Source organism: Sander lucioperca, chromosome 9 (assembly GCF_008315115.2).
Source record: "Sander lucioperca isolate FBNREF2018 chromosome 9, SLUC_FBN_1.2, whole genome shotgun sequence".
NCBI classification, from domain to species: domain Eukaryota; kingdom Metazoa; phylum Chordata; class Actinopteri; order Perciformes; family Percidae; genus Sander; species Sander lucioperca.
This window is the reverse complement of record NC_050181.1, coordinates 10,386,432-10,411,925: the sequence shown is the minus strand read 5'-3', so window position 1 is coordinate 10,411,925 and position 25,494 is coordinate 10,386,432. Positions and strand designations below refer to the sequence as shown.

Below are 25,494 nucleotides of genomic sequence, written 5' to 3'. Positions count from 1 at the left end.
ACAATAAAGATAATGGAACTATGTAGCAGTTCAGGGCATAGCAGGGTGTTGTGGGGCATAGTAGGGCATAGCAGTGCGTTTACATATGGGGGTTCCCATGTACCGTCTTCCCCTGCCACCCTGCCAAGATCTCTCGCCACCCCATGTAAAATGTTCTAGATCCGCCACTGGGAAGCACCCCTAGGTCCTCCAGTCCACACTCCAAAATAACCGAGATTTGCTGCGTTCATGTACATTAACCTATAGGGGGAAAAAAAACTTCCATTGACCTCCATTAAAGAAAAATGTTACAGTCGCATTTAATTTGCAACGTTAGCCAGACTTACCATCCTAACGGTTAAACAAAAACAACCCTACTCCAATTTAACAATGTCCATCTTTACGTAGCCTAGAATTTGTTTCGAAAACACAAACTAGACAGGAAATTTCCTGATGTCGGACCGTCCCATCAGCACTTGAATGCACACTATACAGGCAGGGAAGAAATGAAAGTCGACTAAAAAGTTAAACGAACATATTCTGCGAATAAACGTCATAATCAGCTTTTAAAAGGGAAAGTCACATATGGACATAGGGTTTAACGTTTAGGCAAAACAACTTTTCAACGGTTAAAATGAAAACAGTGTTTCGTCACGTGATCAAAGGTCAAAAGTTTTGCGGGAATCAACCATGGATGTATTAAGAGAAATCAACATGGCGAATGAGATGACATCCACAACACCGGACGCGGTGCAATGTCCCGTTTGTTTTAAAGACTTCAAGCCTGCCACAATTAACGGACACCTCGACGTTTGTCTGCTAAAAAGCGTTACCGACAGCAGTCCGTCAGCAACAGACGAAAGCGAACCTCCTTTAAAGAAATCTCGCAATAGTGCGGAGACTGGACCACCCAGCCCCGGTGTCAACAACACTGTGGCCAGCTCCTCCTCAATGGCTGGTGCACCGTCATCTGCGGTGTTTTCTCTGTTTCAGACCAACAAGAGTAAAGTTTCAGTCCAAGGTGAACGGAACGGGTTAGTCTCAAGTACACAATCTCCTGTCAACAAGGGAGTTAAACGTAATTTGCTGGGCGAGGCAGAACCAGGACCAGGTACAGATAATGTGAGGAGCCAGCCCTCTGGATTAAACGGACAGAATTTGAAAAAAAAGACATCCACTGATTTATCACCACGGACACTGTTAACGATAAACACGCCTCTGGCGGAGACCCTGAGACCAAACACACTGGAGGAATACTTTGGTCAAAATAAAGTTGTGGGCCAGCAAACACTCCTCCGGTCACTTCTGGACTCCCAGGAAGTACCATCGTTGATCCTCTGGGGACCACCGGGATGCGGAAAGGTGAGGACGGGGTGGTGACGACTAAGATGAAGCATCCATGATGCAGCATCACCTAACGTTACCCTTAACTAATGTCCCTTCGGTTTTATATGTAATGCTTGATTGTAGCTTTCTCTCAAGCTTTAAAAAAGTGACCTTGTTTAAAAAAAAAAAAGTACATCTACTTATTCTTCTAAAAATCAAGAATCTATGAATATGCAATTTATTGTTCACTTCAACTACTACACACATGTCTTTACTAAAAAGTAAACTCAGTGCACTGGCGGTTTAAAGTTTCTACATCACACGTGTATACTGTGTATACATACTTGAATGTACATGTCTTAAAGGTAATTACATTGGTTAATGATTCAAATGTCAAATCAGCGCTATGTAGTAGTAGTACAGTATAACAAGCAGTTCCTATAAGCAGTACTCAGTTTGGGCCAATGGTAGTAGCATAGATTTGTATTGCTCTTCACTCTCTTGCACTTGATAAAGAGAGAGTTGAAACATTTACAGCATGTTGAAAGAGTAAGTCATTTCTTCTCTGGCTGCCAGGTTGTTACTTGCAACTGTTCTTTGTCAGAGCCGAATACAGCATGTTAATGACTTCTTAGAAATGCCAAGCTACTGGGGTGGATTGTCATACAGCAGTTTGCCATACTTAGACTTTGTCGACATGCTTTAGTAACACTTTAGCTCCCTCTGTCAATTGTCTAACAGCGCTCATGTTTCACAATTAAAGCCTTTTAAAAGGTTATTTTTGGAGCTTGTATTTATGAGGATGTTAGGATAATTATTGATCAAAGAATAGACAGAAATCACTGAAGTTCTTCTCTAACAGAGGCCCTCAAAGGTAGATGCAATTATAAGAACTGGACAATTAAATGAAAAAACTGGAGATTAAAGATGCCAAATAGGTGCTAATAATGTATCCCATTTAGATTCCAAAAGGCATTGCATGTTTTAATTATATTTCGTTTTTGTATGTGTTTTGTCTTTCAGACCACTCTGGCTCACATAATTGCCAGCGCCAGTAAAAAGAAGGGAACAGCTCGTTTTGTCACTCTGTCTGCCACCAGCGCGTCCACCAACGACGTCCGAGAGGTGATCAAGCAGGCGCAGAATGAGCTCCGACTGTGCAAGAGGAAAACCATCATGTTCATTGATGAAATTCACCGCTTCAACAAATCCCAACAGGTGGAATATTAAGCCAGAAATATGTGCTCTGATCAGCGTCTGTACTGTAGACTGCAACTCCAAAATCCAGCCAGTGATTGTATTTTCAGATAGTTTTTCTTCCCTTTCTTTTTAAGAAGATGGATACCACTCTCATGTCTGACAGTTAAATATGAAGCTACAACCAGGAGATGGTTAGCTTAGCTTAGCATAAACACTGGAAGCAAGGGGAAAGGCTAGCCTGACTGTCCAAAAATAAAAATATTGTCCACAGCCTGTCTTAACTGCTCCATTATGAGAATGCGCTCACTCAAAATAAACACTCAGTAAATCCCCTCTCAATCAATACCCAAGCTCCTTTATTTGATTCTTGGAAAATGTATATTATTATTTGTGAGTCAGTAGAAAAGGATATAATAGATTATATTTTGTTTCTAAAACTGAATGTGTGTACAGTTAATTGTTTTTATTTAATTTTAGAACATAAATTATGAGTTGCACAAATAATGTTTCTGTTGTAACATTCTAACACATTCACAATATTTTAAATAGACTAGGTTTAAGATTTAGCCTCTTTTTTTCAGTAAAATTGCCAGCATGTAGTAGCTTATTTAGAGTTGTACTGCTTTCTATTCCTTAACCTTACAAACGGTTGACTGTAGAAAACAATATTTAGACTTTGTGTAGCCTTGTGCTACATGACAGTACATCTCTATAAGTCAGCTCGGTCAATAATAGTGAAACATATACTTACTCTTGATATCTTGTCATTTCAGAGGTAGTCATTGTTGTTTTTTCCTCCCATGTTTGCTTTGCTCTCTTCTTTTTCCCACTCTGTATGTGTAACTGTAGGACACTTTCCTTCCTCACGTGGAGTGTGGGACGGTGACTCTGATCGGGGCGACCACAGAAAATCCGTCCTTCCAGGTGAATGCTGCCCTCCTGAGCAGATGCAGGGTGCTGGTTCTGGAGAAGCTCTCTGTAGAGGCGATGGGCTTGATCCTGGACAGGGCCGTAGCCACACTGGGGATCAAAGTCCTGGGACGAGATCCAGCAAATCCCAAAGATCAAGACCAATCAGATGGTCACGAGTAAGTGCACCCCTGGTGACCAAGCCCTTAGTGTCACACATCATGGCCGGGTGTCACCAGACAACTCAAACTCCTTTGGTGGAGTGGAAGGCCTGTTGTTAGATAATATATGGGAGGAGCGTACTAGTAGTTGTTGGAGCAACAGCAATCCCCTCAGCTCTGGCCTGGTCTGATATGTTGACAGAAAAGAATTTGCATATGAGTTGTAGACAGTAAGACAGTTCTTAACTGCTGGCTGCAGTTGGTATGTGATGATTATAAACTCCAGAGAGATGATCAAATATTTGTGACCGATTTTTGTTTGTTTTGGATGCACTGAAATCTAGGCATGTAACATGTTGCGAGATGAAAGGGTTAGCAGCTAATTTAGGGTTTGAACCAGAATGAAGCTGGCTCACTTTTATCTGGGATAAATCACCATAGTAACCTGTACTACACAGCTTAGAACACAATTACAAAATACACTCTGTTCCCAGTTTATTACTGTAGGTACACCTACCTAAACTAAAGTTAATACAACATACAATACAACTGTCCTGTAATAAATCCTACCTTCATGAAAGTTATAATGTTCAGTTTCTGTTGCAAGTGTTTTAGAGAGGTGCTTACTCAACTTTATGATCATTTTGACGGCTGTAGCTTGTGTTAGTACTGTGTACAGTGTTGAATTGTATTGCGTTATACTAACAGTTGTCATTTTGTCCACCCTATTTATCAATTGGGGTCAGGTAAATAACAGAAACACCTCATTGTATAACCCAATAGAGAAACTGGCAACTGAGTGTATATTGTTCATATCTATTTTTCAATTTTATAACTCTGTTATACTCAGAATTTCTGGGTAGACACCAATACTGTATGTTTCAAGTCTAATGTACCTTTTCCTACACATTTATAGTGTTTGTTCTTTTGCTGTAATTGGAGAAATGTTTTTGTTAGGCAGTTATCAGAGCAGACTGAAAATTGTTGAAGTGCTAGCATTTAGGAATGCACCAGGGAAATGGATGATGTGTCCTGTGCATACCTGAAGAGAGCTGCACATGGGTCGAATTTTGTCACCATTTGAGGCACTTGGGTTTCTGAGGAGCTAAAAACAGTGGCATCCTCCAGAGGGCTCATCAGCAAAGGACAGTTTGAGATGAGGATGAGAAGAAGTCCCCAGCAAGCATATCTGGTGTAAATGTCAGATTTTCTAGTAAAAAACAGTTATCTGAGTATGTATCCTTGAATTCCTTCTTTCTCAGGTGTAATATAATAATTCTGCAATTACCTTATTGTCAGACTAGTTAAATAAGTAGAAATACTCTTAACATTAATATTTGGGATGCAATATATGTTATCGTTTGTATGTGCTTTCTTACAAAAAAACAGACTATATTTTACTGTACCAGTACAGTACATCTGATATACATTATTGTTCTCCTAGGCCAAAGATTTTCATTGAACAAAAAGCTCTGGACACCATCGCCTACTTTTGTGATGGTGACGCGAGAGCAGGACTCAATAGTTTGCAGCTGGCTGTTCAGGCTCAGGTGAGCTCGGCCCGGCCCAACCCATCAGGAAAAGATGGTTCTCAGGAAATGCTGGTGAAGGAGGACCACGTCAAGGAAGGTCTTCAGAGGTCCCATATTCTCTATGATAAAGCTGGTAAGCCCAGATGTACTTGTTTTGTCAATTGTACAGTTGTTACTAACCAAAGGTAACCTCTGTAAACCCCAATGATTTGAGAAGTGGTTTGTGCAACTTTAGGGCACCATAGATTTACCAAAGTAACTTCTAAAACTTGTGCTTCCATGCAGTTATTTTCTTTTATTCTTTAAGTATAACCAATAATGGCTAAAACTGTGAAACACTATCAGAAAAAAAAGATTCCATTTGTTTTTTTCAAATTTGGTATTGTTTAAAATTTCTGATTAGCAGCTAGCAAGTTAAAATATTTTTTCCCTTTTTTTATATTGAAATATATAGCTTAATACCTAATTTACTTGGATGTTGTGGCAATTATGGGCCACAGCAGTAGTTTAAAAACTTTTTTTGTTTTGACTTTAGGGAATTCCTTGACATTTTTTAATCTCTAATAGAAAATTGAAATTCAGGGAAGCCTATTGTTTGCAAAATCCATTTTACAGTTTTTGTTGTTTTTAATCAATTTTTTATTAGTTTTATATTTTTTAAACCTACAGAACAGACAAACACAATTGAACATGAACAACAACCCTGTCCCACCCCCACCCTCTGCGGTCTCGAGGAAAACAAAAACAAACAAATAAACAAAAACAGAAATCACACCTTGCCTAGTCGCTCTCCTTTAATTCTTGTGATGCTGAGGTCATTAGTATGGAAGCGTATTACATTCACCATAGAAAACAAAATGTAGACGCCTTATCTCGTAATTACAAGATAAGGTGTCTAAAAAAAAATTCTATGGTGAATGTAATACGCTTCCGTACATTAGGACTGATATTTGTGCTGCTGCGCTTTCCCATAGGCTGATAGTTGATGGTTTGGCTTTGTTAATCCTTGCTGTAGAGAGCTCAAGCATAACTATGTCTAGAAAATACACCAACCACTGTTTTATACAAAGCGAGTATGGGGGGAGCCAGCGCTGAGCTATCATTTTCTTGGTCGCGGTTGATCCGGCTAGCCAAATTTTCTTCTGTCCATTTTACAGTTTTTTTAATTTTAAAAATGTGTGTAATGACAGACTGGAGCTATCCTTGTTCAGAATACACCTGATAGCATGAAATTAATCTGTAATTTGGAAAACGTGTTTGAGATTAGAGGACATCTGTCTAATTTTGAAACAATGACTCAGCCCATTTAAAAAGGATTCATGCAATAGTAGGCCTGGGACAACGATGGCTTTAACAGAATCAAGAAGCGTGTTTTAGGATTATAAAAGAGGGTGTGTCACACAGTTCATAAAAGTATTTCTGCACATTAACACACTGCTACATATTTTACAAATCCAAATATTTAAATCTTCTGAGCAACACCTGCCATCAATATCTTCACTTTAAATAACATCTAAATAACTCGAGGTTTTGAGCTTTACAGCCCTATCATATTACTTTCTAGAAACGGTGTTCACTATCCTGTCACAGGGTTTCATATGAAATGCGTTGAATGATAAGAGATAAAAAGAAACCTCAACAATGCATGCAAACCTGGGGGTGTTTATAGCAGTGCTCACGGTTGCTTAGGAGTGCCATGTATTACACAGTACACACATTTAAATAGAGCCTCAGTGTCCTTACAAAATTATATATAAAACTATGACTCTGCATAGGATTGGTATGCTGTACATTCATAAAACTAGAAAGTACTAGGATTTGTTTTTTTCTTAACTGTGTTAGCTAACTAATGTATAAAACAAATGTGTATTTAAGGTTTTTATCCTAGTTACAATATTTATACTGTAGTTTCAGCCACCTCAAACATTTACACTTCCCCACCCTGCCCCCCCTCCCACTCCCACTCACTGTTTCATCCTCTGTCCATCAATGCTGTCCTGTTGCATAACACATCAGCTGTCCCAAAAGATTGAGATGTTCTGTTCCCTTCATCTTGCAGGGTGATGAAACTGTCCCTCAGCTTAACAAATGACCTTAATGGAGACAGTATTCTTCCCTTCATTATGGCTTTATATGGTCTGATCAGTCTTAATGTTGCGTGTTTCTTCAGACCATTGAGAATATTTGGAAAATGGTTGATGAAATGCCACCTGAAGAATGATGGGTCTTCTTTTCATGTATTTGTGTGTTTGTGTGTGTTACTCAAAGGTGAAGAGCATTATAACTGTATCTCAGCGCTGCATAAGTCTATGAGAGGCTCCGATGAGAATGCGTCTCTCTACTGGCTGGGCCGCATGCTAGAGGGCGGTGAGGATCCTCTCTATGTGGCTCGCAGATTGGTCCGCTTTGCCAGCGAGGATGTCGGTAGGTGAAATGATTCATTATATCATCTCTGCATTTATTCATCTACTGTGTTATGATCATTCAATAAGCAGTTGACAACTTCTAAAAATGAGACCACAGCCCTCTGGTTACCTATATGGTTTAGATGATATTTTACTGATCATGTTTGTAACTTTGCATGGCTGTGCATCATCATTAAGATGGTTGCTCTATTTGAGATACAATAAAGACTCTTTCTGACATCCCAAATCCCAGCTCATAACCAGCTAAATCCGTTACTTCTTTTAAATCTTATTAAGTTATTAATTTACTGTTTTAACTTTTATTTTTTCTGTTTTATCAATTCACTTTTCATTCATTCAGTTGTTCTGTTAGACAGCAGTTACGTGTAGATTTATGTAGTTTTATTATGCGTAATGTAGTTGTTGTTTTTTGTTATTTATTATGCTAATATTGTACTAGTTGCAATAGTTTCTAATTAACAGTAAAAGCACTTTTTTAAAATTTTTTGAGTAAAATATAAATACAAAGTTACTCGTAGCAGTTGTAGTAGTATAATGATTACTTGTACAGCACTTTCTCACTCACAACAGTACTGTAATGTTGTGTGAGAAACTAAACACTTTCTTTAAATAGCCTGACTGGCCAATTGCCTATTAAAATGTCCCTAACCGTTATATGGGAACACTGGATGGAAATAGCTTGTACTATTTTATTGCAGGAGAGAAAATACTTACTCAACTGAATGCTTAAAGAGAAATGAGAGAGAGAAGATTTTGAGCCAGAAAATGTATCCTTTAATGCGGTCCGACTGGGCGGCGGCCGTCTCTTGTCCCATGTCTCTCCCAGGTATGGCAGACCCCTCCGCTCTTCCTCAGGCTGTGTCAGCCTTCCAAGCCTGTCACTTCATCGGGATGCCTGAATGTGAGGTAGGCTTACCCGACCAATCAGTGATGGTTTGGAGTCATATCAACCTGATTTTCAGTCAGTCTTACAATAGCTGCTACATACAGCTTACATCCCACTGTCTTTACCTCTGTTACTGCTCAACAGGTGATCTTGGCTCAGTGTGTTGTCTATCTGGCACGAGCACCCAAATCTGTGGATATCTACAAGGCCTATGCTAATGTGAAGGCATGTTTGAGGAACCACAAAGGCCCTCTGCCCTCTGTCCCCCTGCACCTTCGCAACGCCCCCACCAGGCTGATGAAACAACTGGGCTACGCTAAAGGCTACAAATACAACCCAGCCTTCAGCGGCACCGTAGAGCAGGACTACTTACCTGACGAGCTGCAGGGAATCGACTTCTTTACCTGGACACCTTCCGACCCATGAGGATCTGTTGCAATGCTGTAACAGGTTAGAAACCAAGGCTGCTGAATGGAATCAATCCTCTCAAATGATCAGTTGTTAGGGTATGATCTAAGTTTTATGTAGCTGCTGATCCAAATTGAAAGTTACAGTTAGGACTTTTACATATCTTTTCATTAATTGATTTTTTCGCAGTAAACCATCAGTACTATCATTTTACATTCAAATGTATCTCCAATTTGACTTTTGTCAGCTGTTTTTGAACAAGGATATACTAACCATTTACAGTACTTCTAGATATGTTCATAAAATAAAGGCCTTAATCTGTTGAAATAAATGACAATAAAATACAAAGTCTTTGTATTTCCTTAAAAGATAATCCAATGTTTACAATGGTAAATATGTATATGTTTGTTTATCTTTATCCTGTCCTTTTAGTCCAAATATTGTTTAAACTGATTAAAATGTTTCTTCTACATGCTTCTTTATGTCATGAATGTTATATTTTTTATAATCTGCATATATTTTGATGAAAAACGAGACAAATATAATATTAAAATGTCTTTATACAGTTTATTGTCCAGTCACTTCTTACAGTAGAGACGACCCTAGCCTGTGACATAGCAGGACTGGTTGTGGACGAGAGTAGAACCATGCTGTGGCAGGCAAGTTGGCTGAACCTTGTCATTGATAACAGCACTTTTCTCCAGCTTAAGCAGGGCAATGTCATTCCTACATTATAGGAGGAAACACGAAGAATTAAACATCAGTAATAAGGTAAAGGGTCTATTTAACTGTGTAGAGTACTTGTTTGATGGTGTATTTATTTAGAAAACTTTTATTTACTCAGCTGTTCTGAGTTTTTCAAGGGCATGTTTACTGTGTTTCTTAATCATCACAGATCTGGAGCGCTGGAGTGGTTATGTTGAGAAGGGAGAATTAATAACCTACCCACAAGACACACAGTTGTCGTTCCATTTGGGATGGATGATCATTTTTGCCACCATAATGGACTGTTCAGGTCCCTCCTCCTTGTTCATGTCATGCTCAGCAAGAACCACCCTGTATGCATGGAATCTGGATTGAAAAATAAAAAGCTTTTTTATATGTTTAAAAAGTAAATATCTAGCGCACTAATGCTCTAACCTGAAAATGTAACAATGTTCTAAGAAAATAGATTCATTAAAGACCCCACATACCAATTCTGTTTATCTGAGATGTAAATGCCACAAATAAACTTCTCCTCACGTGATGCAGTGTGTAGCGGTCAAGACCCAGTTAGGAGCAATAAGTGTTCCTCCACAAGTGGGGAAGAAAGACCCTAAAGAAACCTGGAGGCTTGTTCCCCATTCACCACACGGCTGGTGTCGGGCTGGTAGCTGGGTACACCACACACACTTCATTTATCAATTCATTAAACAGTAACTGTATGTGTTTAATGCGAACTCACCCGTTGTGACCACCAGGAGGAGGACAAGTACCAGTTCCATCTCTTATTCGTCCAAACAAACTGGCTTATCATGTAGACCTACAGTATTTATAGGCAGCAGTCCAGACCACTTCAGGGAGCCTGGGAGATTTCCTTACATTTTACAGGTGGCAAAACTGCTGTGTAGCCTACTGTACCAACAAAGAAGTCAGATAACGGCAAAAAATCAGACTGTGTACAGTATGTGCAGATTCAGACATACCAGTAATGCAATGCAATACACAAATTGAAAGCTGGTACCAAGCCTAGAGACCCACAGCTGTTAAGGCCCCACCAAAATTTAAGATTATTTTACTGAACAGGAGTTAGTGTTTTATTTGTACACAGGGCCCAAATATATGCTTCTACATTTTAAGATTTCCAGGTTTTAGGCAGGAGGAACTTTGTATTCTGTTATTGCAGCACTAATTAAGAGAGAGTATTTAAAATAGATAATCATTTGTAAAATATGGTTAAGGCAATCTGGTTTTGCTGATGGGCCATTTACAGGATCTCTGAAAGTCAATATCTAATGCGTCAGACTGAGGGGTTTAGAGGGCTTTTAAAATGTAGATGTTTTAAGGGGTCCTTAATAAACATACTGTATGAATAAAGAGTTAATATAGACGGAAATTGATAATTGAGATATTTGACAAATATTCACAATGTATGTCATGCACCCCTTAAAATGTGCTTTACTTGTTCAATTATGGCTTTTCATCAAGGTATTGTCAAACATTTCAAATTAATGTGTAAATTAAAGGGAAAGTCGCGCACCCCTTTACTAAAATTGTTAATGAATACAGTTTGGAAAGCATATGTGGGTATTTAACAAAAGGAACAAATGTTCCATATTATTGTGTAAATTAGGAGAAAGTCAAAAACTACTTAAATTGTTAACTAAGGGCGTTTGAGTCGGTTTTAAGAAGTTAAAGTTTTTTTCGAATTAATTAAAGGTTATTGAATATTATTTTAAGTGAATACTTTCAACAGTGCTAGCTAAGACTTACAGTAAGAGAAAAAATAGATTTATAAATAAAATAATTTACACTCCTCGCCAAAGGGTGCCGCTGGTGTCTACTTCAGCGCGCTGCCCAGAAGAAGAAATTGTTACGCCATAGATGCGTCTAGTCTGCCGGAAATAAAAAGAAGAAGAAGAAGAAATTGTAGTTTAAAGATGGCGCTGCCCGGTGTTTTACTCGTGCGGCTCAGAGCGCTGTGTAATGTTGGCAAATGTGTTCATACGGGAAGCAAAACAGCGTCCAACTGGAGCAGCGAAGTGCGGTGGTATGGGACAAAAGCACGAAGCTTTCAGGAACAAGGGACATCATATTTACAGACTAAACGAGGTGAGTGAAGAGTTAGCAGTTAGCCAGCTTAGCTAACAGGTGACAGCTCGCAGCAGCGCAAAACCTCAAGGACATTCATCGTGTAAAAACACAACATTCGTGCTGGTATTTTGGGGCAAATAAAATATCGTTGACCTTGCAGTGTGTGTGACCTTTGTTTTTACCTTTTCAGATAACGTGAGCCCAAACCTCCTAAAGGAGTTTCCAGATCCTAAAGGTCTATTGAATAACACCCTCTCCCGTTCGCTGGGAGTCAGCGACCTTTCCCAGCTCATCCAGTACAGCTGCACGGAAAATGCGGGTGTCAAGGTACGAACAAAAGTCATAGAGATGGGAGATCTGGGCATATCATGTCCATTGAGAGCTTATGTCTCGTATAATAATGCTTGTGTATTTTTTAACTTGGTTCTGTAGAAAGCCACTGTCACACTGCTGTGGCCCTGCAAGATTGAAGAGGAGGGGTTTGCCTCCAAAAAGATTGACGCAGAACGTTTTGCTGCAGCTGCTGCTTGTTTCAAGCTCAGAGTAAGCTACATTGACCTCAGACTGTATAAAGTATAGACACACATTTCCATTTTGTCTTACCAATCTGTAGTAATATTTGATGCCCTTTCTCTCTGTCTCTCTCTTTGTGTACAGGAAATGGGTGTCATTGGTCCAAATAATCAGCTCCCCGGGAGAAGAACTGGCAGGGTGACAGGAGGGCTACAATCCCACCTTCATGATAAGGAGGAAGACTCATTGACAGAGAATGTCCTTGTGTCTAGAGCGAAAGCAGATGAACGAAACCAATGGCTGCCTTCCAAAGAAGACCACTCTAACATCTTTGAAGCTCTTTCCCTCTTTCCACAACCTAAATCTCTCCTCACTAGGGTCATCCAGGTGGCCACGTCATCCAACAGAATCAGGGTTGGTAGCTCTTTACCCTTTTCACAATAAAAGCTAAGCTTGTAAGTCCTGTATTCTAAACTGTAGGGCTGGGACGATATGCCTTTGTCCCGATTCGATTCTTTCACGATACATGGGCTTCGATTCATATTGGGATTTTCATTTATTGCGATTTGATAGTATTGCGATTTTCTTTTTCCTTCTTTAACAAAAACAAAAGTTAAAAGCCCTTCTAGAGACAATATATCATGAGACATTTCTAAAAACTAATTGTTCTCTAAGAAGAATGCACATCACATATCAGTTAGTCAGTCTGACAATTAATTTCATTTATAAAGAATTACATAACATGGTTTTGTAGCATTTTCTGCTTTCGGTCAGAAAACGGATTTGATGTAGTCGCCGTCAGCGGTACCGTATAAACAGAAAATATTTAGGTGAATAATTGGTAAAGAAGGGAAAAGAATCAATTTTAAAAATTGACTCAAAAAAATCACAATACATACGATTTTTAAAAAGAAATTCCCCACCCCTACTAAACTGTATGTCATCCATATATTTACAGGAGCTAATGCAGTTCAGAACAACAGGAGGAAAGCTAAAGAAGTGTGACCTGACTCTGCACTGGCCAGAAGAGATGACATTCTCTGCCACAGCGAGCAATCGAGTGACCGCCGAGAAGAGAGCTGCAGCTCTTGCCTGCATGAAACTGAAGGTGAGGATAACTTTGTGAAAAAAAACTATTATACCTTTTTACCTACATGTTTGGAGCTGTGTTAAAACATGCATCACGTCACCTGGTCCAGGAGCTGGAGCTGCTGGATAAAGACAATAACCCGCTCAGTCATGCCAAGTACCATCTAGAGAAGGTGAGGGAGGCTGGAGAGCGAGAGAGACGCCCTCTCCCCCTGGAAGTTCCGGAATACCTGAAGGAACACATGAGAGAGTACCTCGCACAGGTAAGTCTTTACCTCATGTATGGACGATGGAAGAAATGTTCTTATCATGTGGGTAAGTGCATGGCCAAAGGTTTGTGGACACATAATCTGTGGACTTTTGGTCTTGGAAGAACTTGATAGAAACAGCACTGTTAAAACAATTCAAAGTGGGCTGTGTTGATGGGGGCGTTTTGCATCATTTATCGGGTGAGACACAAAATGCAATCCAGGACGTCAAGATTGAGTAACAGATCCATGTGTCCAAAACACTGCAAAACCGTTTACAATACCTTGAAATGGAATTTAACATATCAGGAAAGTTAATAGCTAAGTTAATGTTAGTCAAAGCTGTCACATTCAGTTCAGTTCAATGTTATGTCAAAACAAATGCCTCATCTTTATAACAGTACCCGGTGGCAACAGAAGTACAGAAGCTTTGGGAGGAGGAAGAAGCGAGAGGACAGCAGACAGTCACCCAGGAGGAGGAAGAGGAGGACTTGACAGATGCCATCACAGGCAGGCTGTACAGACCTCTGTCTGAACATGACACCCGGCGGCTCAGCACCCACCTGCAGGAGAAATGGGAGACAGCGAACCCTGGGCTGAGTGTGGAGCTCCCAGTCGATGGCCACCGTCAGCGCGTGATCTCGGCAGTGCAGTCGTCCAGGGTGGTTGTGATCGCTGGTGAAACGGGATGTGGGAAAACGACACGGATCCCCCGCTTCCTGCTGGAGGAGTGTGTGAGAGGTGGTGAGGGGGCTGAGTGCAACATCCTGGTCACCCAGCCTCGTCGGATCAGCGCCGTGTCCGTGGCCCATCGTGTTGCTCTTGAAATGGGTCCAGCTCTAAAAAACTGTGTGGGATATCAGGTAGATACAAGTTTATAGTATACATATTTTTGTTATTTACTGCATGTTTGTATTTTGTCAATAACGAGCAACAATCAGCTATATCCCCTAGAGGGAGCACCTTGTGGTAGAGGGTCATGCTATATAGGCTTATGTGTTAATACAAATATTCCTCAATCCTGAGCATGAACTTCTGCATCCTAACTGTTGTGCAAAGACTGGAGCCACAGAATGTCCACAGCTAATAGGTCAGGATGACCTGGACACACCAGTCATTTGGACTTTTAGATCAGAACGGTTTCCTGTCCTTATTGGGTATACTTTCCAAAAACTGTTTTCCAACGGTTCCTATGGAACGACCTATTCTGTGCTGATTTGTGTAGTAGTAGTAGTAGTAGTAGTAGTAGTAGTGTGGCATAAAAGTAGAGCTTGCAGAAGCAGAAATAGCAAAACCTTTAACCCAAATGAATGGTACCATGTCTACCTTTTAGACTCCTGGCTGGTAGCACCCTAAAAGATTTCAAGATGCGTAATATAAATGTGACTAGTAGAGCTTGTTCCTTCCTTTTGTTATGCTATTGTTATGGTTATTCACATTAGTGGATAAATCTGAATATTTGTTATGTTTTTGTACAGTAAGTAAGTAATTCTTTTCTGTGCATAGGTGAGACTTGAGAGCCGCCCACCAGAGCAGAGCGGAGGAGCCTTACTCTTCCTCACAGTGGGTGTTCTGCTGAGGAAGCTGCAGTCGAACCCGTCCCTGAAGGGAATCAGCCATGTGGTGGTGGATGAGGTTCACGAGAGGGACATTAACACGGACCTGCTGCTGGCTCTCCTGCGCTCCAGCTTAAAGGAGAATCCTGACCTACGAGTGGTGCTTATGAGCGCTACTGGGGACAAGCAGAGGCTGTCCCACTACTTTGGGGGCTGCCCAATTGTTAAGGTGCCTGGATTCATGCACCCAGTGAGGGACAGATACCTGGAGGATGTGCTGAGAGAGATGGGACGCCCACTGCCAGTCCAAAAGAGAGTGGAGACAGACAAGCAGGTGAGACTGGAGTCTGTAATGTGTTCCCACTTTAGTATGTCCTGTGCATAAGTTTGTTTTCTCTTGTCCTGTGTCTGACTTCTGAATTGTATCTCGTTTAAGGGAGGAAGAGACGATGTTGCACCAGATATAGATTTAATAGCTGATGTAATCGAGCACATTGACAGACATGGAGAGCCAGGTAACTAACAGACTAACTCTCCTACTCTCACCCATGTTTTTATAGCAGTGTTTAAGATGATGTCTTTGTCAAAAATTCTTTCCCCTCATGCTTTAGGTGCAGTGTTGTGTTTCCTCCCTGGATGGCAGGACATCAGGGCTGTTCAAGAGAAACTGGAGGGGAGGCGCCACTTTTCCTCAGGCTCACAGATGATCGTACCATGTAAGGGAGCACAGGCAGATTAAGAGAGACTGGTCTTTTGTCCTCCAAATGTAGAGATCGGATTTACGATTCATTGTCCCTTTTTTCTTTTAGTGCACTCTAGTTTATCAGTAGCAGACCAGCAGGCAGTGTTCCAGCGCCCCCAAGTGGGCCAGAGGAAGATTGTCCTCACCACCAACATTGCTGAGACCTCCATCACTATAGATGACATTGTCCATGTGGTGGATGCAGGAACTCACAAAGAACAAAATTATGACCCACGGACTAAGGTCAGTTTCATCGTAAGCCAAACTCTAAGCTTGTGATTTGTTGTATTGGAGAATAATCCAATCGGTTCCATTTTGGTTTTCCAGGTCTCCTGTCTGGACACAGTTTGGATATCTCATTCCAATGTCACTCAGAGAAAAGGGAGAGCAGGGCGATGTCAGCCAGGACATTCCTACCATCTGTTCCCACGGAAGCAGCTGGAATCCATGACTCCCTTCCCTATCCCTGAGATCCTGCGCACCCCGCTGGAGAGTTTAGTAGTGCAAGCCAAAATCCACAGTCCTAACTGCAAGGTATTGAAAAAAAAAACAGTGGCTTTGGTGTTTATTTTTAAACCTGCTATTTTGTGTATTTGTGATGTACATTTATCAATAATCATCATCATTTTGTGTGTGTGTGTGGAGGCCGTAGATTTCTTATCACAAGTCTTGGACAGTCCAGAGCAAAAAGCTGTGAGAGATGCTGTCCAAAATCTACAAGACATTGGTGAGGTGTGTGTGTGTGTGTGTGTGTGTGTGTGTGTGTGTGTGTGTGTGTGTCCCTTAGACCTCAGAGGGTTTTAATTTACAAACTCTCTTTTGGTTTCTTTATTTGCTTTTCCTTTGATGTGGGTAGATATAATTGATCAGAACATAGGACAGACATTTAAGCTTTTGCTTCAGCCTAAAGCCTTTGCAGTCACTATTTACTGAGTTTACACTGTGATATGTTTACAATTATTGTTTTATGATGACTGAATAAACAACTACTACTTTCTTTAAACAAAATGAGTGCCAATGTTTACTTTTGTAGGAGTTCTGGACAAGACAGAAACCCTAACGCCTTTAGGAGAGCGCGTCGCCTGCATGTCGTGTGACCCTCGTCTGGGCAAAGTGCTGGTCCTGAGTGCCATGTTCAGATGTGTTCTGCCCATGCTGTCTGTAGCTGCCTGTCTGACCAGAGACCCTTTTTACAACAGCCTGCAGAACAGAGCTCTCGTTAACAAGGTGAGAACAACACCCACCTGTTGATCCACGTGGTTGTAAAATAACATACCTGACTTTGTACAGCAGCACAAAGTGTAAACGCGTAGTGATTGGTTATCATTCAGTCGTCTGTGTTCTGTTTGTCCCAGGTGAAAGATGCTCTGAGCAGCTCCAGCTTCAGCGACTATTTGGTGTTCATCAGAGCTGTATCGGGCTGGAGGAGAGTTCAGCAGGATGGGGACAGAGAGGACAGGGATGAATATCTGGAAAAACACACACTGTCCAAGTTCAGCCTTCGATTCATCAATGGTTAGTTTGTCAGTACATTGTTGTAATTTAAAAATCACTACTTCTACTTTTAATTTTTTTACACTTCACAAAACGATTTCTGTTGTGCCGTCGTGCTGCAGGTCTCATCTCTCAATTCAGCGAGAACCTGCACGAAGCGGAGCTGGTGTCTCGCGCCAATGAGTGCCAGCGTCACACTTCTCTCTACAACGAGCACAGCAACCAAGATGAGCTGCTTAAAGCTGTACTCCTGGCTGGACTCTATCCCAACCTTATTCAGGTACATAGCAACAAAGGAGTCTAATTATAATCCTACTCTGTACAGTCCATTTCCTGCTGTGCTCCATCAAAGGTTGAAGCCAGAGTTGTGAGATCTAAATATTGGCTCTTCCTGTAGTAGTGGAGGATTGTCTCCAATTGTCTTGTGGTGAAGTTGTTTCTAAGTTGCAAATATAATTTTATTATATTCAAGTTAGATCCAGCGTTTGTTATGGTCGTCTTTCTAAAGGCTACTTGCACCTGTTTGGGTCAAAGCCAACATTAAATGTTCCAGCATCACATGGATGAAAACACTTACTTTTCTCTCAGGTGAAGAAAGGTGTTGTGACCAAAGGAGGGCGCTTTCGCCCCAACAGAACATGTTTCCGCACACTCAGTGGGCCCGTACTGCTTCACCGCGCCTCAGTGAACAGGTTTGAACACGCTCCAAAATTCAACTGCAGCAGGTTTTTACTTTCATGGTGCCTATGTAAAATGATTGTGCTCCTTTGTGTTGTAGGGGAAAAGAAGATCTCCCTAGTCGCTGGTTGACCTTCTTTAGCGCTATCCAGTCCAACGGGAATGTTTTCATCAGAGACTCTTCTACAGTTCATCCACTCGCCCTGCTGCTGCTCACAGACTGTGATCTCTCAGAGACAGGTAGGACAGTTTTGTTTCAGGCACTGTGTGTTTGTAGGTGGTTGGGAGAAGGATTGGAGGGCAAAATATTTTTCCTTTTTCTTATAATTGGACTGAAACGCAATTTCATTTCACTGCATTATTCAATCTGACATTGTGTTCATGTTAGCGGTTTCTGAATGATATATTCATTCAATATATTCAGACTTTCATTCAATAAATTCAGACTTCCATTCAGTATATTCAGACTTTCATTCCATACACTCAGACTTTCATTCAATATATTCAAACTTTATAGATAGATAGATAGATCCTACCCCCAATTTTTACCACATCTAAATCAATCAAACAAGATAAATCAAACACATTTGAAATAATACAAAAATACTACTCCAATTTACATCCTACTTTATCTAGCTATTAGGATAAGGAAGAACAAATGAACAAAAATCAAGCAGTATTAACATCAGTGTTATTTTCACTCTCTTTCCTCACTTCTGTACATAGAGGTGCACCTCCTATATAGCAAATATGATTACCCTCTTAATGGTGAGTCTCAGACTTGCTGTAAATCCTCTTTTCATGAATGACTCTCTGTCCTTTCTCTCATGTTCCAGTGAACGGAGACCGAGTTGAAGTATCGTTTTCTGGACGCTCTCTGGTGCGCTGCGAGTTGTCCGTTGGGACCTGGGAGCTGCTGTGGGAGCTACGCACTTCCATTCAGACCATGCTATACCGCAACCTCAACAATCCTACAAACGCAATCGCCAACTCTTCTCAAGACGGAAAGCTCATCTCCTTACTCGTAGAGCTGCTCAACAATACAGACTTGAACCCTTTTGCTCACAACAGTGACAGTGAGGTGGATTGATGACATTGAGCACTTTCTACACATTTACGTTGGATCTGCTGGCTGGTACAAAGGAACCAATGAATGATGGTCTGTCATTTTTATGTTTTTCTTTTTTTTTTTTTAAGAAAGTTGGAGAACTTGAGTCTGTAGTTAATGTGTTTATCTAATCAGGACTCTTGAAGAGCAGAAATCCACAGTGGACTGTATGTTGTATGCTAGTTATTGTTGAGGCAAATGATGAACTCCTTCATGGTGTGAGGAAATCTATTGGTTTGACTTTTGGACTGTGGTTTATTATGGTTATCTGCTTTCTGAAAAGCAGAAGTTGAATTTTACTCAAAAGAATCATTAGCCAAAGGTCAATAAAACAGACTGCATGCAATAAATGATGTTCTATTTATTGCAATAAATATTCACATGCCAACATGAGGAAAATGGATCCTATTGTTTTTAATGAATTTTTGAACTGCAGCTGAATGGAAGTGAGAAGAGAAAAGAGAACTCATTTTACAAAAGTGCTTAGGAAAAATCCTTCATAAACTGTGTGTGAAAGCTAGACAGGCGTCTCAGTACTTCTTCCATCGTGTCCTCAGGGGTCATAATGTAAAATCTGCAGAAAGAAAGAAGGGCTAAAGGTAACTATTTCAAATTATTCTTATTACTCATATATATCCTTATTTACTAGAAAGCATGCTTTTTGCATAGTGAAGCCTGAATTCAGTATAATAATGCTCTATCTATGATGTATTATACCTGATGTGGTGGGTGCCCTCCTTTTGTCCATAGTCACAACCAGGACTGACAATCACACCAGCCTCCTCTAGTAGTCTCATACAGTAGAATGCATCTGGTTGCATTCCCATTTCCTAAAAGCAAAAACATAACCAGGTGTAAAATATTGTATGACTGATGCACCAGATATGTGACAATTCTTTTAATGATGCTATTGCTCTGGTTTTGCGGTTTATACTCGGTTCTATGAGATAGTATTGTAACCTTGGCCTTCTGAATGGCTTTAGGTGGAAGATGCAGTCTGGGGAACGCAAATACTCCTTTCACTGGCTGACAGCAGAAACCCGGCAGATTGTTTACTACCTCAAGGACTCTCTTTACGTTATGAACCAGCGTGGTCCTGATGTGTTGTGTCTCCTGCAGAAGATAAGGGCAAGAACAAAAAAAAAAAAAAATCAAACTGGGTCAGAGTAATGCCAGTTGCTTAAGAAAAGCAGGCTATTGGACATCCTGCAAAATAATAATCTAAACTGCATCTGTGTTCTCACCATACTATAAAGTGGGTATGAGGGATCTCCTGGTTGTGGAGGTTTCATCATCATATCCAGGGCAAACTGACCCAACACAGGTGCACAGGCATCTGTCGAGAACAGTTTGTAGATGTATTTCATAACGGCGAGGTCCAGATTTACCAGCTCCACATATCCACCACGCAGACCACACCTGGTAGGAGAGAGAAGAGTCCAGTTAGTAGCTGTTCTGAAGCTTCGGTCAAATCACACAATCTTCCACAGCAGTTTGCCCAGCTGTCCTGTAAATTCTAGCTGTTGAAATTTCTGTTTTTCAGAGCACTTTAAGGACTTCTTGTTTCATCGATCTTGTGGTGAGAATATTTTGCTAACTACTCTTTTCAATGTCAAGAATTAACTTTCTATGTCAAGTTTGTTTTGATTTGTCTGAATTACAACTGAGCCTTTGTCTTAAGTTGCATTTCTGCAACTTTTGTGTGGACCACCTAGCACAACTTTAGATACTCTTCAGGACTGAAAACGTACTCTCCCATGAAGCCTTTCGATGCTGAGTGAAAGGACGCCAGCTCCACTGTGTCTGAAAGGGGAGGACCCATCTCAGCCAGAACCCTTTTGTAAGAGACAAACTCACTATTTTCCCCATGAACACAGTCCTGATAGACCTGTGAAGGAGAACACACAGATATGCAAGTGTTCATTTACACATTTGTTAGTGTTTATGAATATCTCTGAATAGAGGACAATGTTTTAAGACATGCACCTCATCAGCCAGAAGAAAGAGTCTCTTCTCTGAAACGAACTGGATCACCTCTTGAATTGATTTCCTGCTTTGAACATAACCTACAGGCAACATGGCATGAAAACAACCATGTAATACTATATTTTTTGAAACCAAAAAATATACTTCGATGATGTCCATTCTGGTGAGGTTTTACTACCTGCAGGGTTTCCAGGGTTGATGACATACAGAGCTACAGGGTTGCAGACTCCCTTTGCAGATTCCAGCGCTCGATGCAGCTCCTCCACCTGCAGCTCCCAGCCCTGCTCCTCATTGAGGTTGTAGGGAACGGTAACTGCTCCTAGCCCCCTTATGGACATAAGGGCAATGGAGTAGCATGGCACGGGAGTCAGCACACCTGTTCTGTGTGAAGCCTCACTGTTCACCAAGACGTTGAGAATATTCTAATAAGCACAGGAAAACATTGGGTTTACTTTAAGATGATGATAATCTACAGGAGGAAAAGACACAGTATATAATATTACCGATTGTCAGTAATACTGTCTGTTACCCCGAGTGCCCACTGTGAGCCGGGGCTGATGAATATGTTTTCAGGGTAAGATGGAGCCCCGCCATCTCGTCTCGTTATGAATTCAGAGACTCTGTGGACTCTTTCTGATATACCCCTTGTTGCAGTATAAGAACCTGAAGGAAGAACACAGGAAAGGTGAGATGACACTGTAGAGCAGTGTGATATTATTATTATTATTGTTTTTTTTAATTTTATCTCTATGCTATGTCATTGTATTATTTTCTATTTCTATTACATATATTTCATATGGTATTATTATTATTTTATCATTATAGTGTGTGAATATTACATATACTGTATGCATACAGTATTAACTCTATATAATATACTCCCATACATTTGTATGTATATTGTATTTATTAATTATCTTATACTTACATACCTACACTGCCAGAGTTGCACAAAGTTGCAATTCAAATAGCTTGTTTTGTCAATCCAAAACCCCAAAACATTTAATTTACAATGAATGACAAAGCGACAAATTATAACATTTGATAAACTGGAACAATGAAATGTTTGGCCTTGTAATTTATGAACTTAAATTAACTTAGTGTATATGCAAACCAAAAAGTAAAACACACATACACATACACACACACACACACACACACACACACACACACACACACACACACACACTTTCACCTAAAATGATCCAGAAATCTTGGAGACAAATATCTTAAAACATTAGCAAATGATACAAATACAATACAATCTGCTGAGGGAAGATACCAGTAGAAATGTCAGTAGAAAAGAAGAAATTCTTTTGTAATTTGAGTGAGCTGAATCTTTAAAATTGTCATTGTAATAATACCACATAGACTACCCTTACCTACACTACCTCCATCACAACCCTTCAGCAGACTCTGAGCCCTCTGTCTGACGCCCACTGGCAGTCTGTCGCTGTTCACCAGCTGAGGGTAAAGACATGCTGCAAGAACCTGCAAAGTATGAAGACACACAGTTAAGTATGTTTTTTAGTCAAAAGGAGATGCATTACAATAAATGGTGTTTTAATAGGAAACAGCTTAAAGATGAGTAGACTTTATAGGTCATATTACCTGTTGGACAAATGACAGAGGCTTCATGCCTGTCTTGTGTGCGTCGCCCCAGGAGACATTTATCACTTCTTTGAAAGGTTTTCTCACTCTCTGTGAACAGGTGAATTTAAAGCACAAATTGGAAAATTCACTCTAGAATCAATATTGCAAATATGTCAACGTTTTTTTTTAACTTACCTGTCTGAGCTCTTCCTTGATCTGGCTTGCTCGTCTGGCCAGGACTAAATTCTGTAACTGCTTCATGTTCTTCACATTTGGAATGATCTCCTGCAGGACATTCATTTCTGTAATTCCTCTTCACTTCTATCAGACCAGCGGCTGTGCTGAGCTGAACTGTGTTGAGCTCGCCAACTTGCTGCAAGTTCAGTTATTGCATGTAGATTTCTAGTTAAAGATAAACATGGAAGATATGTGGTAATTTGTGCCTTATTAACAAACAGTGCAGTTTTGTTTACTTTCACAAATCAGTTACAGTCATAACTTGCACAAAGCAAACAACTCACATCACTCCTGTTCTAAAGTCCCTGCACTGTTAGTCTTATATTTTATTTCAACCTTTCCTTAAGAGATTTACTGTAAAACATAAAAATATCTTATATTGAAAAAGAGACTGTTGTGTTGCAGTTTGCCATGTGCAGAAGACAATGGGAGAAGCAGTGGCAGCAAAAACTGTCCTGTCCTGTTGTACACTGTCCTGTACACTGTCCTGTGACTCCATGACTGTCCCAGGACAGTCAGACACTGTCCTGTACACTGTCCTGTGACTCCATGACTGTCCCAGGACAGTCAGACACTGTCCTGTACACTGTCCTGTGACTCCCAGACACTGTCCTGTGACTCCATGACTGTCCTGTACACTGTCCTGTGACTCCCAGACACTGTCCTGTGACTCCATGACTGTCCTGTACACTGTCCTATGACTCCAAGACACTGTCCTGTGACTCCATGACTGTCCCGGGACAGTCAGACACTGTCCTGTACACCGTCCTGTGAATCCATGACTGTCCTGTACACTGTCCTGTGACTCCCAGACACTGTCCTGTACACTGTCCTGTGACTCCCAGACACTGTCCTGTGACTCCATGACTGTCCTGTACACTGTCCTGTGACTCCCAGACACTGTCCTGTGACTCCATGACTGTCCTGTACACTGTCCTATGACTCCAAGACACTGTCCTGTGACTCCATGACTGTCCCGGGACAGTCAGACACTGTCCTGTACACCGTCCTGTGAATCCATGACTGTCCTGTACACTGTCCTGTGACTCCCAGACACTGTCCTGTACACTGTCCTGTGACTCCATGACTGTCCCGTGACACCCAGATACTGTCTCGGGACAGTCAGACATTGACAAGTGTGTGCATGTGGTTAATGGAGAGAGAATATTTCTCAATGTTTAACTATGTTTATTTAGAATAATTGATGTCTTTGTCTTTGAAAACATCAAAAAACATCTTGTTTTGTTTTAGATAAAATATGTAGATTGTTTTAGGATTTTTTAATTTGCAAAGTTGTTTGTTAGAATTGCTAATAAAGATAACTTTTAGTTTAGTGCTTTTAATTAGTAGTTCTGGATTTGTGTTTTGTTTTGACACAAATCTACCTCCCTCCATCCACGTGTCTTTCGCAAAGGTCACATCATCCTCTCTCGGTGTTTCTTGGCTTGTGTGGAGGTGAGTGGTGATAATAAACGGATGAATAAAATACAGTGCCCCGAGTTTACAGCTAACATGCCAAGACGAAAACAAATGTAACGAATTGATGAATGTGTCAAGTAGCCTAAACGCATGAGCCATAATTTAATGTAGGCTAATAGCCAAAGTTAGCTGAAACGTTCTCTCTCTTACACTGAAAGACAATTCGCTTAATGCTATCAAACATATAGGCTACCATGGTACACAAACAACCGATTTTAATGCACATCGCCATTATTATATTTCCCCTCAATAGTGGATTGAAATATACAAATTCCCTGTATTTGTGTTTTTTTCCATTCCAGAGCATGGCTCAGACCGGTGACGAAGGTCAATCAATTTATTTATTTTTTTTAGAATTCAGTACTGAAGGTTATGCATATAGTGTAGATGGTATTTAGTTGCTTGTTTTCCCCAATACATTGTCCATAACTTAATCATTTTGGTAAACCACCGACATGGTGAATATATTGATAATATATGTATGGCTAACCTCACAAAACAAAACGTAATGCATGGGACTGCAAACAAACATATTGTGAATGAATGCAAAAGTTGTGTGTGGCGATGCATGCACACACATACAAAAACTCCACTCCATCTCCATCTCTCTCGAGTAAAGCACATTTCAAAAATGTTTATGAATTCTTTTTTAATCAGAAGATAAAACACAGATCACACTGGCAAAGTGAAAGACCAGATCATATCTCAAACCTGGATCTACCAACTGCGGTCAAGCCAGCCGACACATCGTGAACGACAGTCAAGACAGCCGACCCAGTGTTTTTGCTGTACGTGATTATAATAGCTTTACGGTAATAGCGTCTCAGAACTGATTTCAAAATAAAAGCATTCGTCTGATACATAGCGAGAGACAGTCATTGAAAGCTAATACCGTCAAAGGAAATGTCTGACAAGGCCCTGTTTCCACACACTAATTTCACTTCAGGGTAATATTAGACGTACACCGCCTCATATTGCCACCCAGGAAGTTTCAAGTCATTCTGGTGTACAGTTTCAAAATAAAAGCCCACCAAAGATTCAAATATGAGAATAATTATATATGATTAATATATAAATTCCACTTCAGGGTTATAGTACACGCCCCATTAAGTATCAAGACATTCTGATGTGTAGTTTCAAAATAAAAGGCC

General features: G+C 40.5%; 3 protein-coding genes and 1 pseudogene across 5 annotated transcripts; 2 read left to right on the top strand and 2 right to left on the bottom strand.

Moving 5' to 3' along the window:
* Positions 1-466: 466 nt before the first annotated feature.
* On the top strand, positions 467-9,395 carry wrnip1 (WRN helicase interacting protein 1). Of its 2 annotated transcripts, XM_031294136.2 has the most exons (7): positions 469-1,341; positions 2,329-2,523; positions 3,355-3,593; positions 5,020-5,240; positions 7,376-7,531; positions 8,360-8,439; positions 8,564-9,395. In XM_031294136.2, the coding sequence occupies exons 1-7, from the start codon at positions 670-672 to the stop codon at positions 8,843-8,845; spliced, it is 1,845 nt and encodes a 614-aa protein (XP_031149996.1). In that variant the 5' UTR covers positions 469-669; the 3' UTR covers positions 8,846-9,395. The 2 variants fall into 2 exon arrangements, with proteins under 2 accessions (XP_031149997.1, XP_031149996.1); XM_031294137.2 differs by lacking the exons at positions 8,360-8,439; positions 8,564-9,395 and adding an exon at positions 8,232-8,344 and having other exon boundaries at positions 467-1,341.
* Positions 9,396-9,405: 10 nt separating this feature from the next.
* Positions 9,406-10,311, bottom strand: LOC116045406 (annotated as a pseudogene).
* A 617-nt stretch (positions 10,312-10,928) lies between these two features.
* Positions 10,929-19,441, top strand: dhx30 (DEAH (Asp-Glu-Ala-His) box helicase 30). 2 transcript variants are annotated; one of them, XM_031294131.2, is made up of 21 exons: positions 10,929-11,014; positions 11,353-11,395; positions 11,453-11,638; positions 11,811-11,947; positions 12,053-12,163; positions 12,278-12,547; positions 13,092-13,241; positions 13,333-13,485; positions 13,872-14,333; positions 14,977-15,360; positions 15,463-15,541; positions 15,638-15,742; positions 15,836-16,011; positions 16,096-16,302; positions 16,414-16,495; positions 16,802-16,995; positions 17,124-17,283; positions 17,385-17,542; positions 17,851-17,954; positions 18,041-18,180; positions 18,777-19,441. In XM_031294131.2, exons 1-21 carry the CDS (start codon positions 10,955-10,957, stop codon positions 19,028-19,030), a joined length of 3,615 nt encoding a protein of 1,204 aa, XP_031149991.2. In that variant the 5' UTR covers positions 10,929-10,954; the 3' UTR covers positions 19,031-19,441. The 2 variants fall into 2 exon arrangements, with proteins under 2 accessions (XP_031149991.2, XP_035861302.1); XM_036005409.1 differs by lacking the exon at positions 10,929-11,014 and having other exon boundaries at positions 11,291-11,395.
* Positions 19,442-19,515: 74 nt separating this feature from the next.
* Positions 19,516-23,314, bottom strand: LOC116046021 (alanine aminotransferase 1-like). Its single transcript, XM_031294132.2, has 11 exons — positions 22,823-23,314; positions 22,646-22,735; positions 22,417-22,525; positions 21,564-21,697; positions 21,213-21,456; positions 21,035-21,114; positions 20,800-20,936; positions 20,293-20,467; positions 20,009-20,161; positions 19,766-19,878; positions 19,516-19,622 (listed from the first exon to the last, which is right to left on the bottom strand). The coding sequence occupies exons 1-11, from the start codon at positions 22,925-22,927 to the stop codon at positions 19,532-19,534; spliced, it is 1,431 nt and encodes a 476-aa protein (XP_031149992.1). The 5' UTR covers positions 22,928-23,314; the 3' UTR covers positions 19,516-19,531.
* Positions 23,315-25,494: the final 2,180 nt, after the last annotated feature.

What these genes read in the sequence shown, in the direction of transcription:
- dhx30 (XM_031294131.2), top strand. Translation starts at nt 10,955, where the DNA reads ATGTATGTCATGCACCCCTTAAAATGTGCTTTACTTGTTCAATTATGG. An exon ending in CTCACAGATGATCGTACCAT is followed by an intron (nt 15,743 to 15,835) that starts GTAAGGGAGCAC and finishes TTTTTCTTTTAG; the next exon opens with TGCACTCTAGTTTATCAGTA. An exon ending in CTGTGATCTCTCAGAGACAG is followed by an intron (nt 18,181 to 18,776) that starts GTAGGACAGTTT and finishes CTCATGTTCCAG; the next exon opens with TGAACGGAGACCGAGTTGAA.
- LOC116046021 (XM_031294132.2), bottom strand. Translation starts at nt 22,927, where the DNA reads ATGAATGTCCTGCAGGAGATCATTCCAAATGTGAAGAACATGAAGCAG. An exon ending in TTGTGATGGAGGTAGTGTAG is followed by an intron (nt 21,698 to 22,416) that starts GTAAGGGTAGTC and finishes TTCTTCCTTCAG; the next exon opens with GTTCTTATACTGCAACAAGG. An exon ending in TCGAAAGGCTTCATGGGAGA is followed by an intron (nt 20,468 to 20,799) that starts GTACGTTTTCAG and finishes CTCTCCTACCAG; the next exon opens with GTGTGGTCTGCGTGGTGGAT.
- wrnip1 (XM_031294136.2), top strand. Translation starts at nt 670, where the DNA reads ATGGATGTATTAAGAGAAATCAACATGGCGAATGAGATGACATCCACA. An exon ending in GCTTCAACAAATCCCAACAG is followed by an intron (nt 2,524 to 3,354) that starts GTGGAATATTAA and finishes GTGTAACTGTAG; the next exon opens with GACACTTTCCTTCCTCACGT. An exon ending in TATTCTCTATGATAAAGCTG is followed by an intron (nt 5,241 to 7,375) that starts GTAAGCCCAGAT and finishes TGTTACTCAAAG; the next exon opens with GTGAAGAGCATTATAACTGT.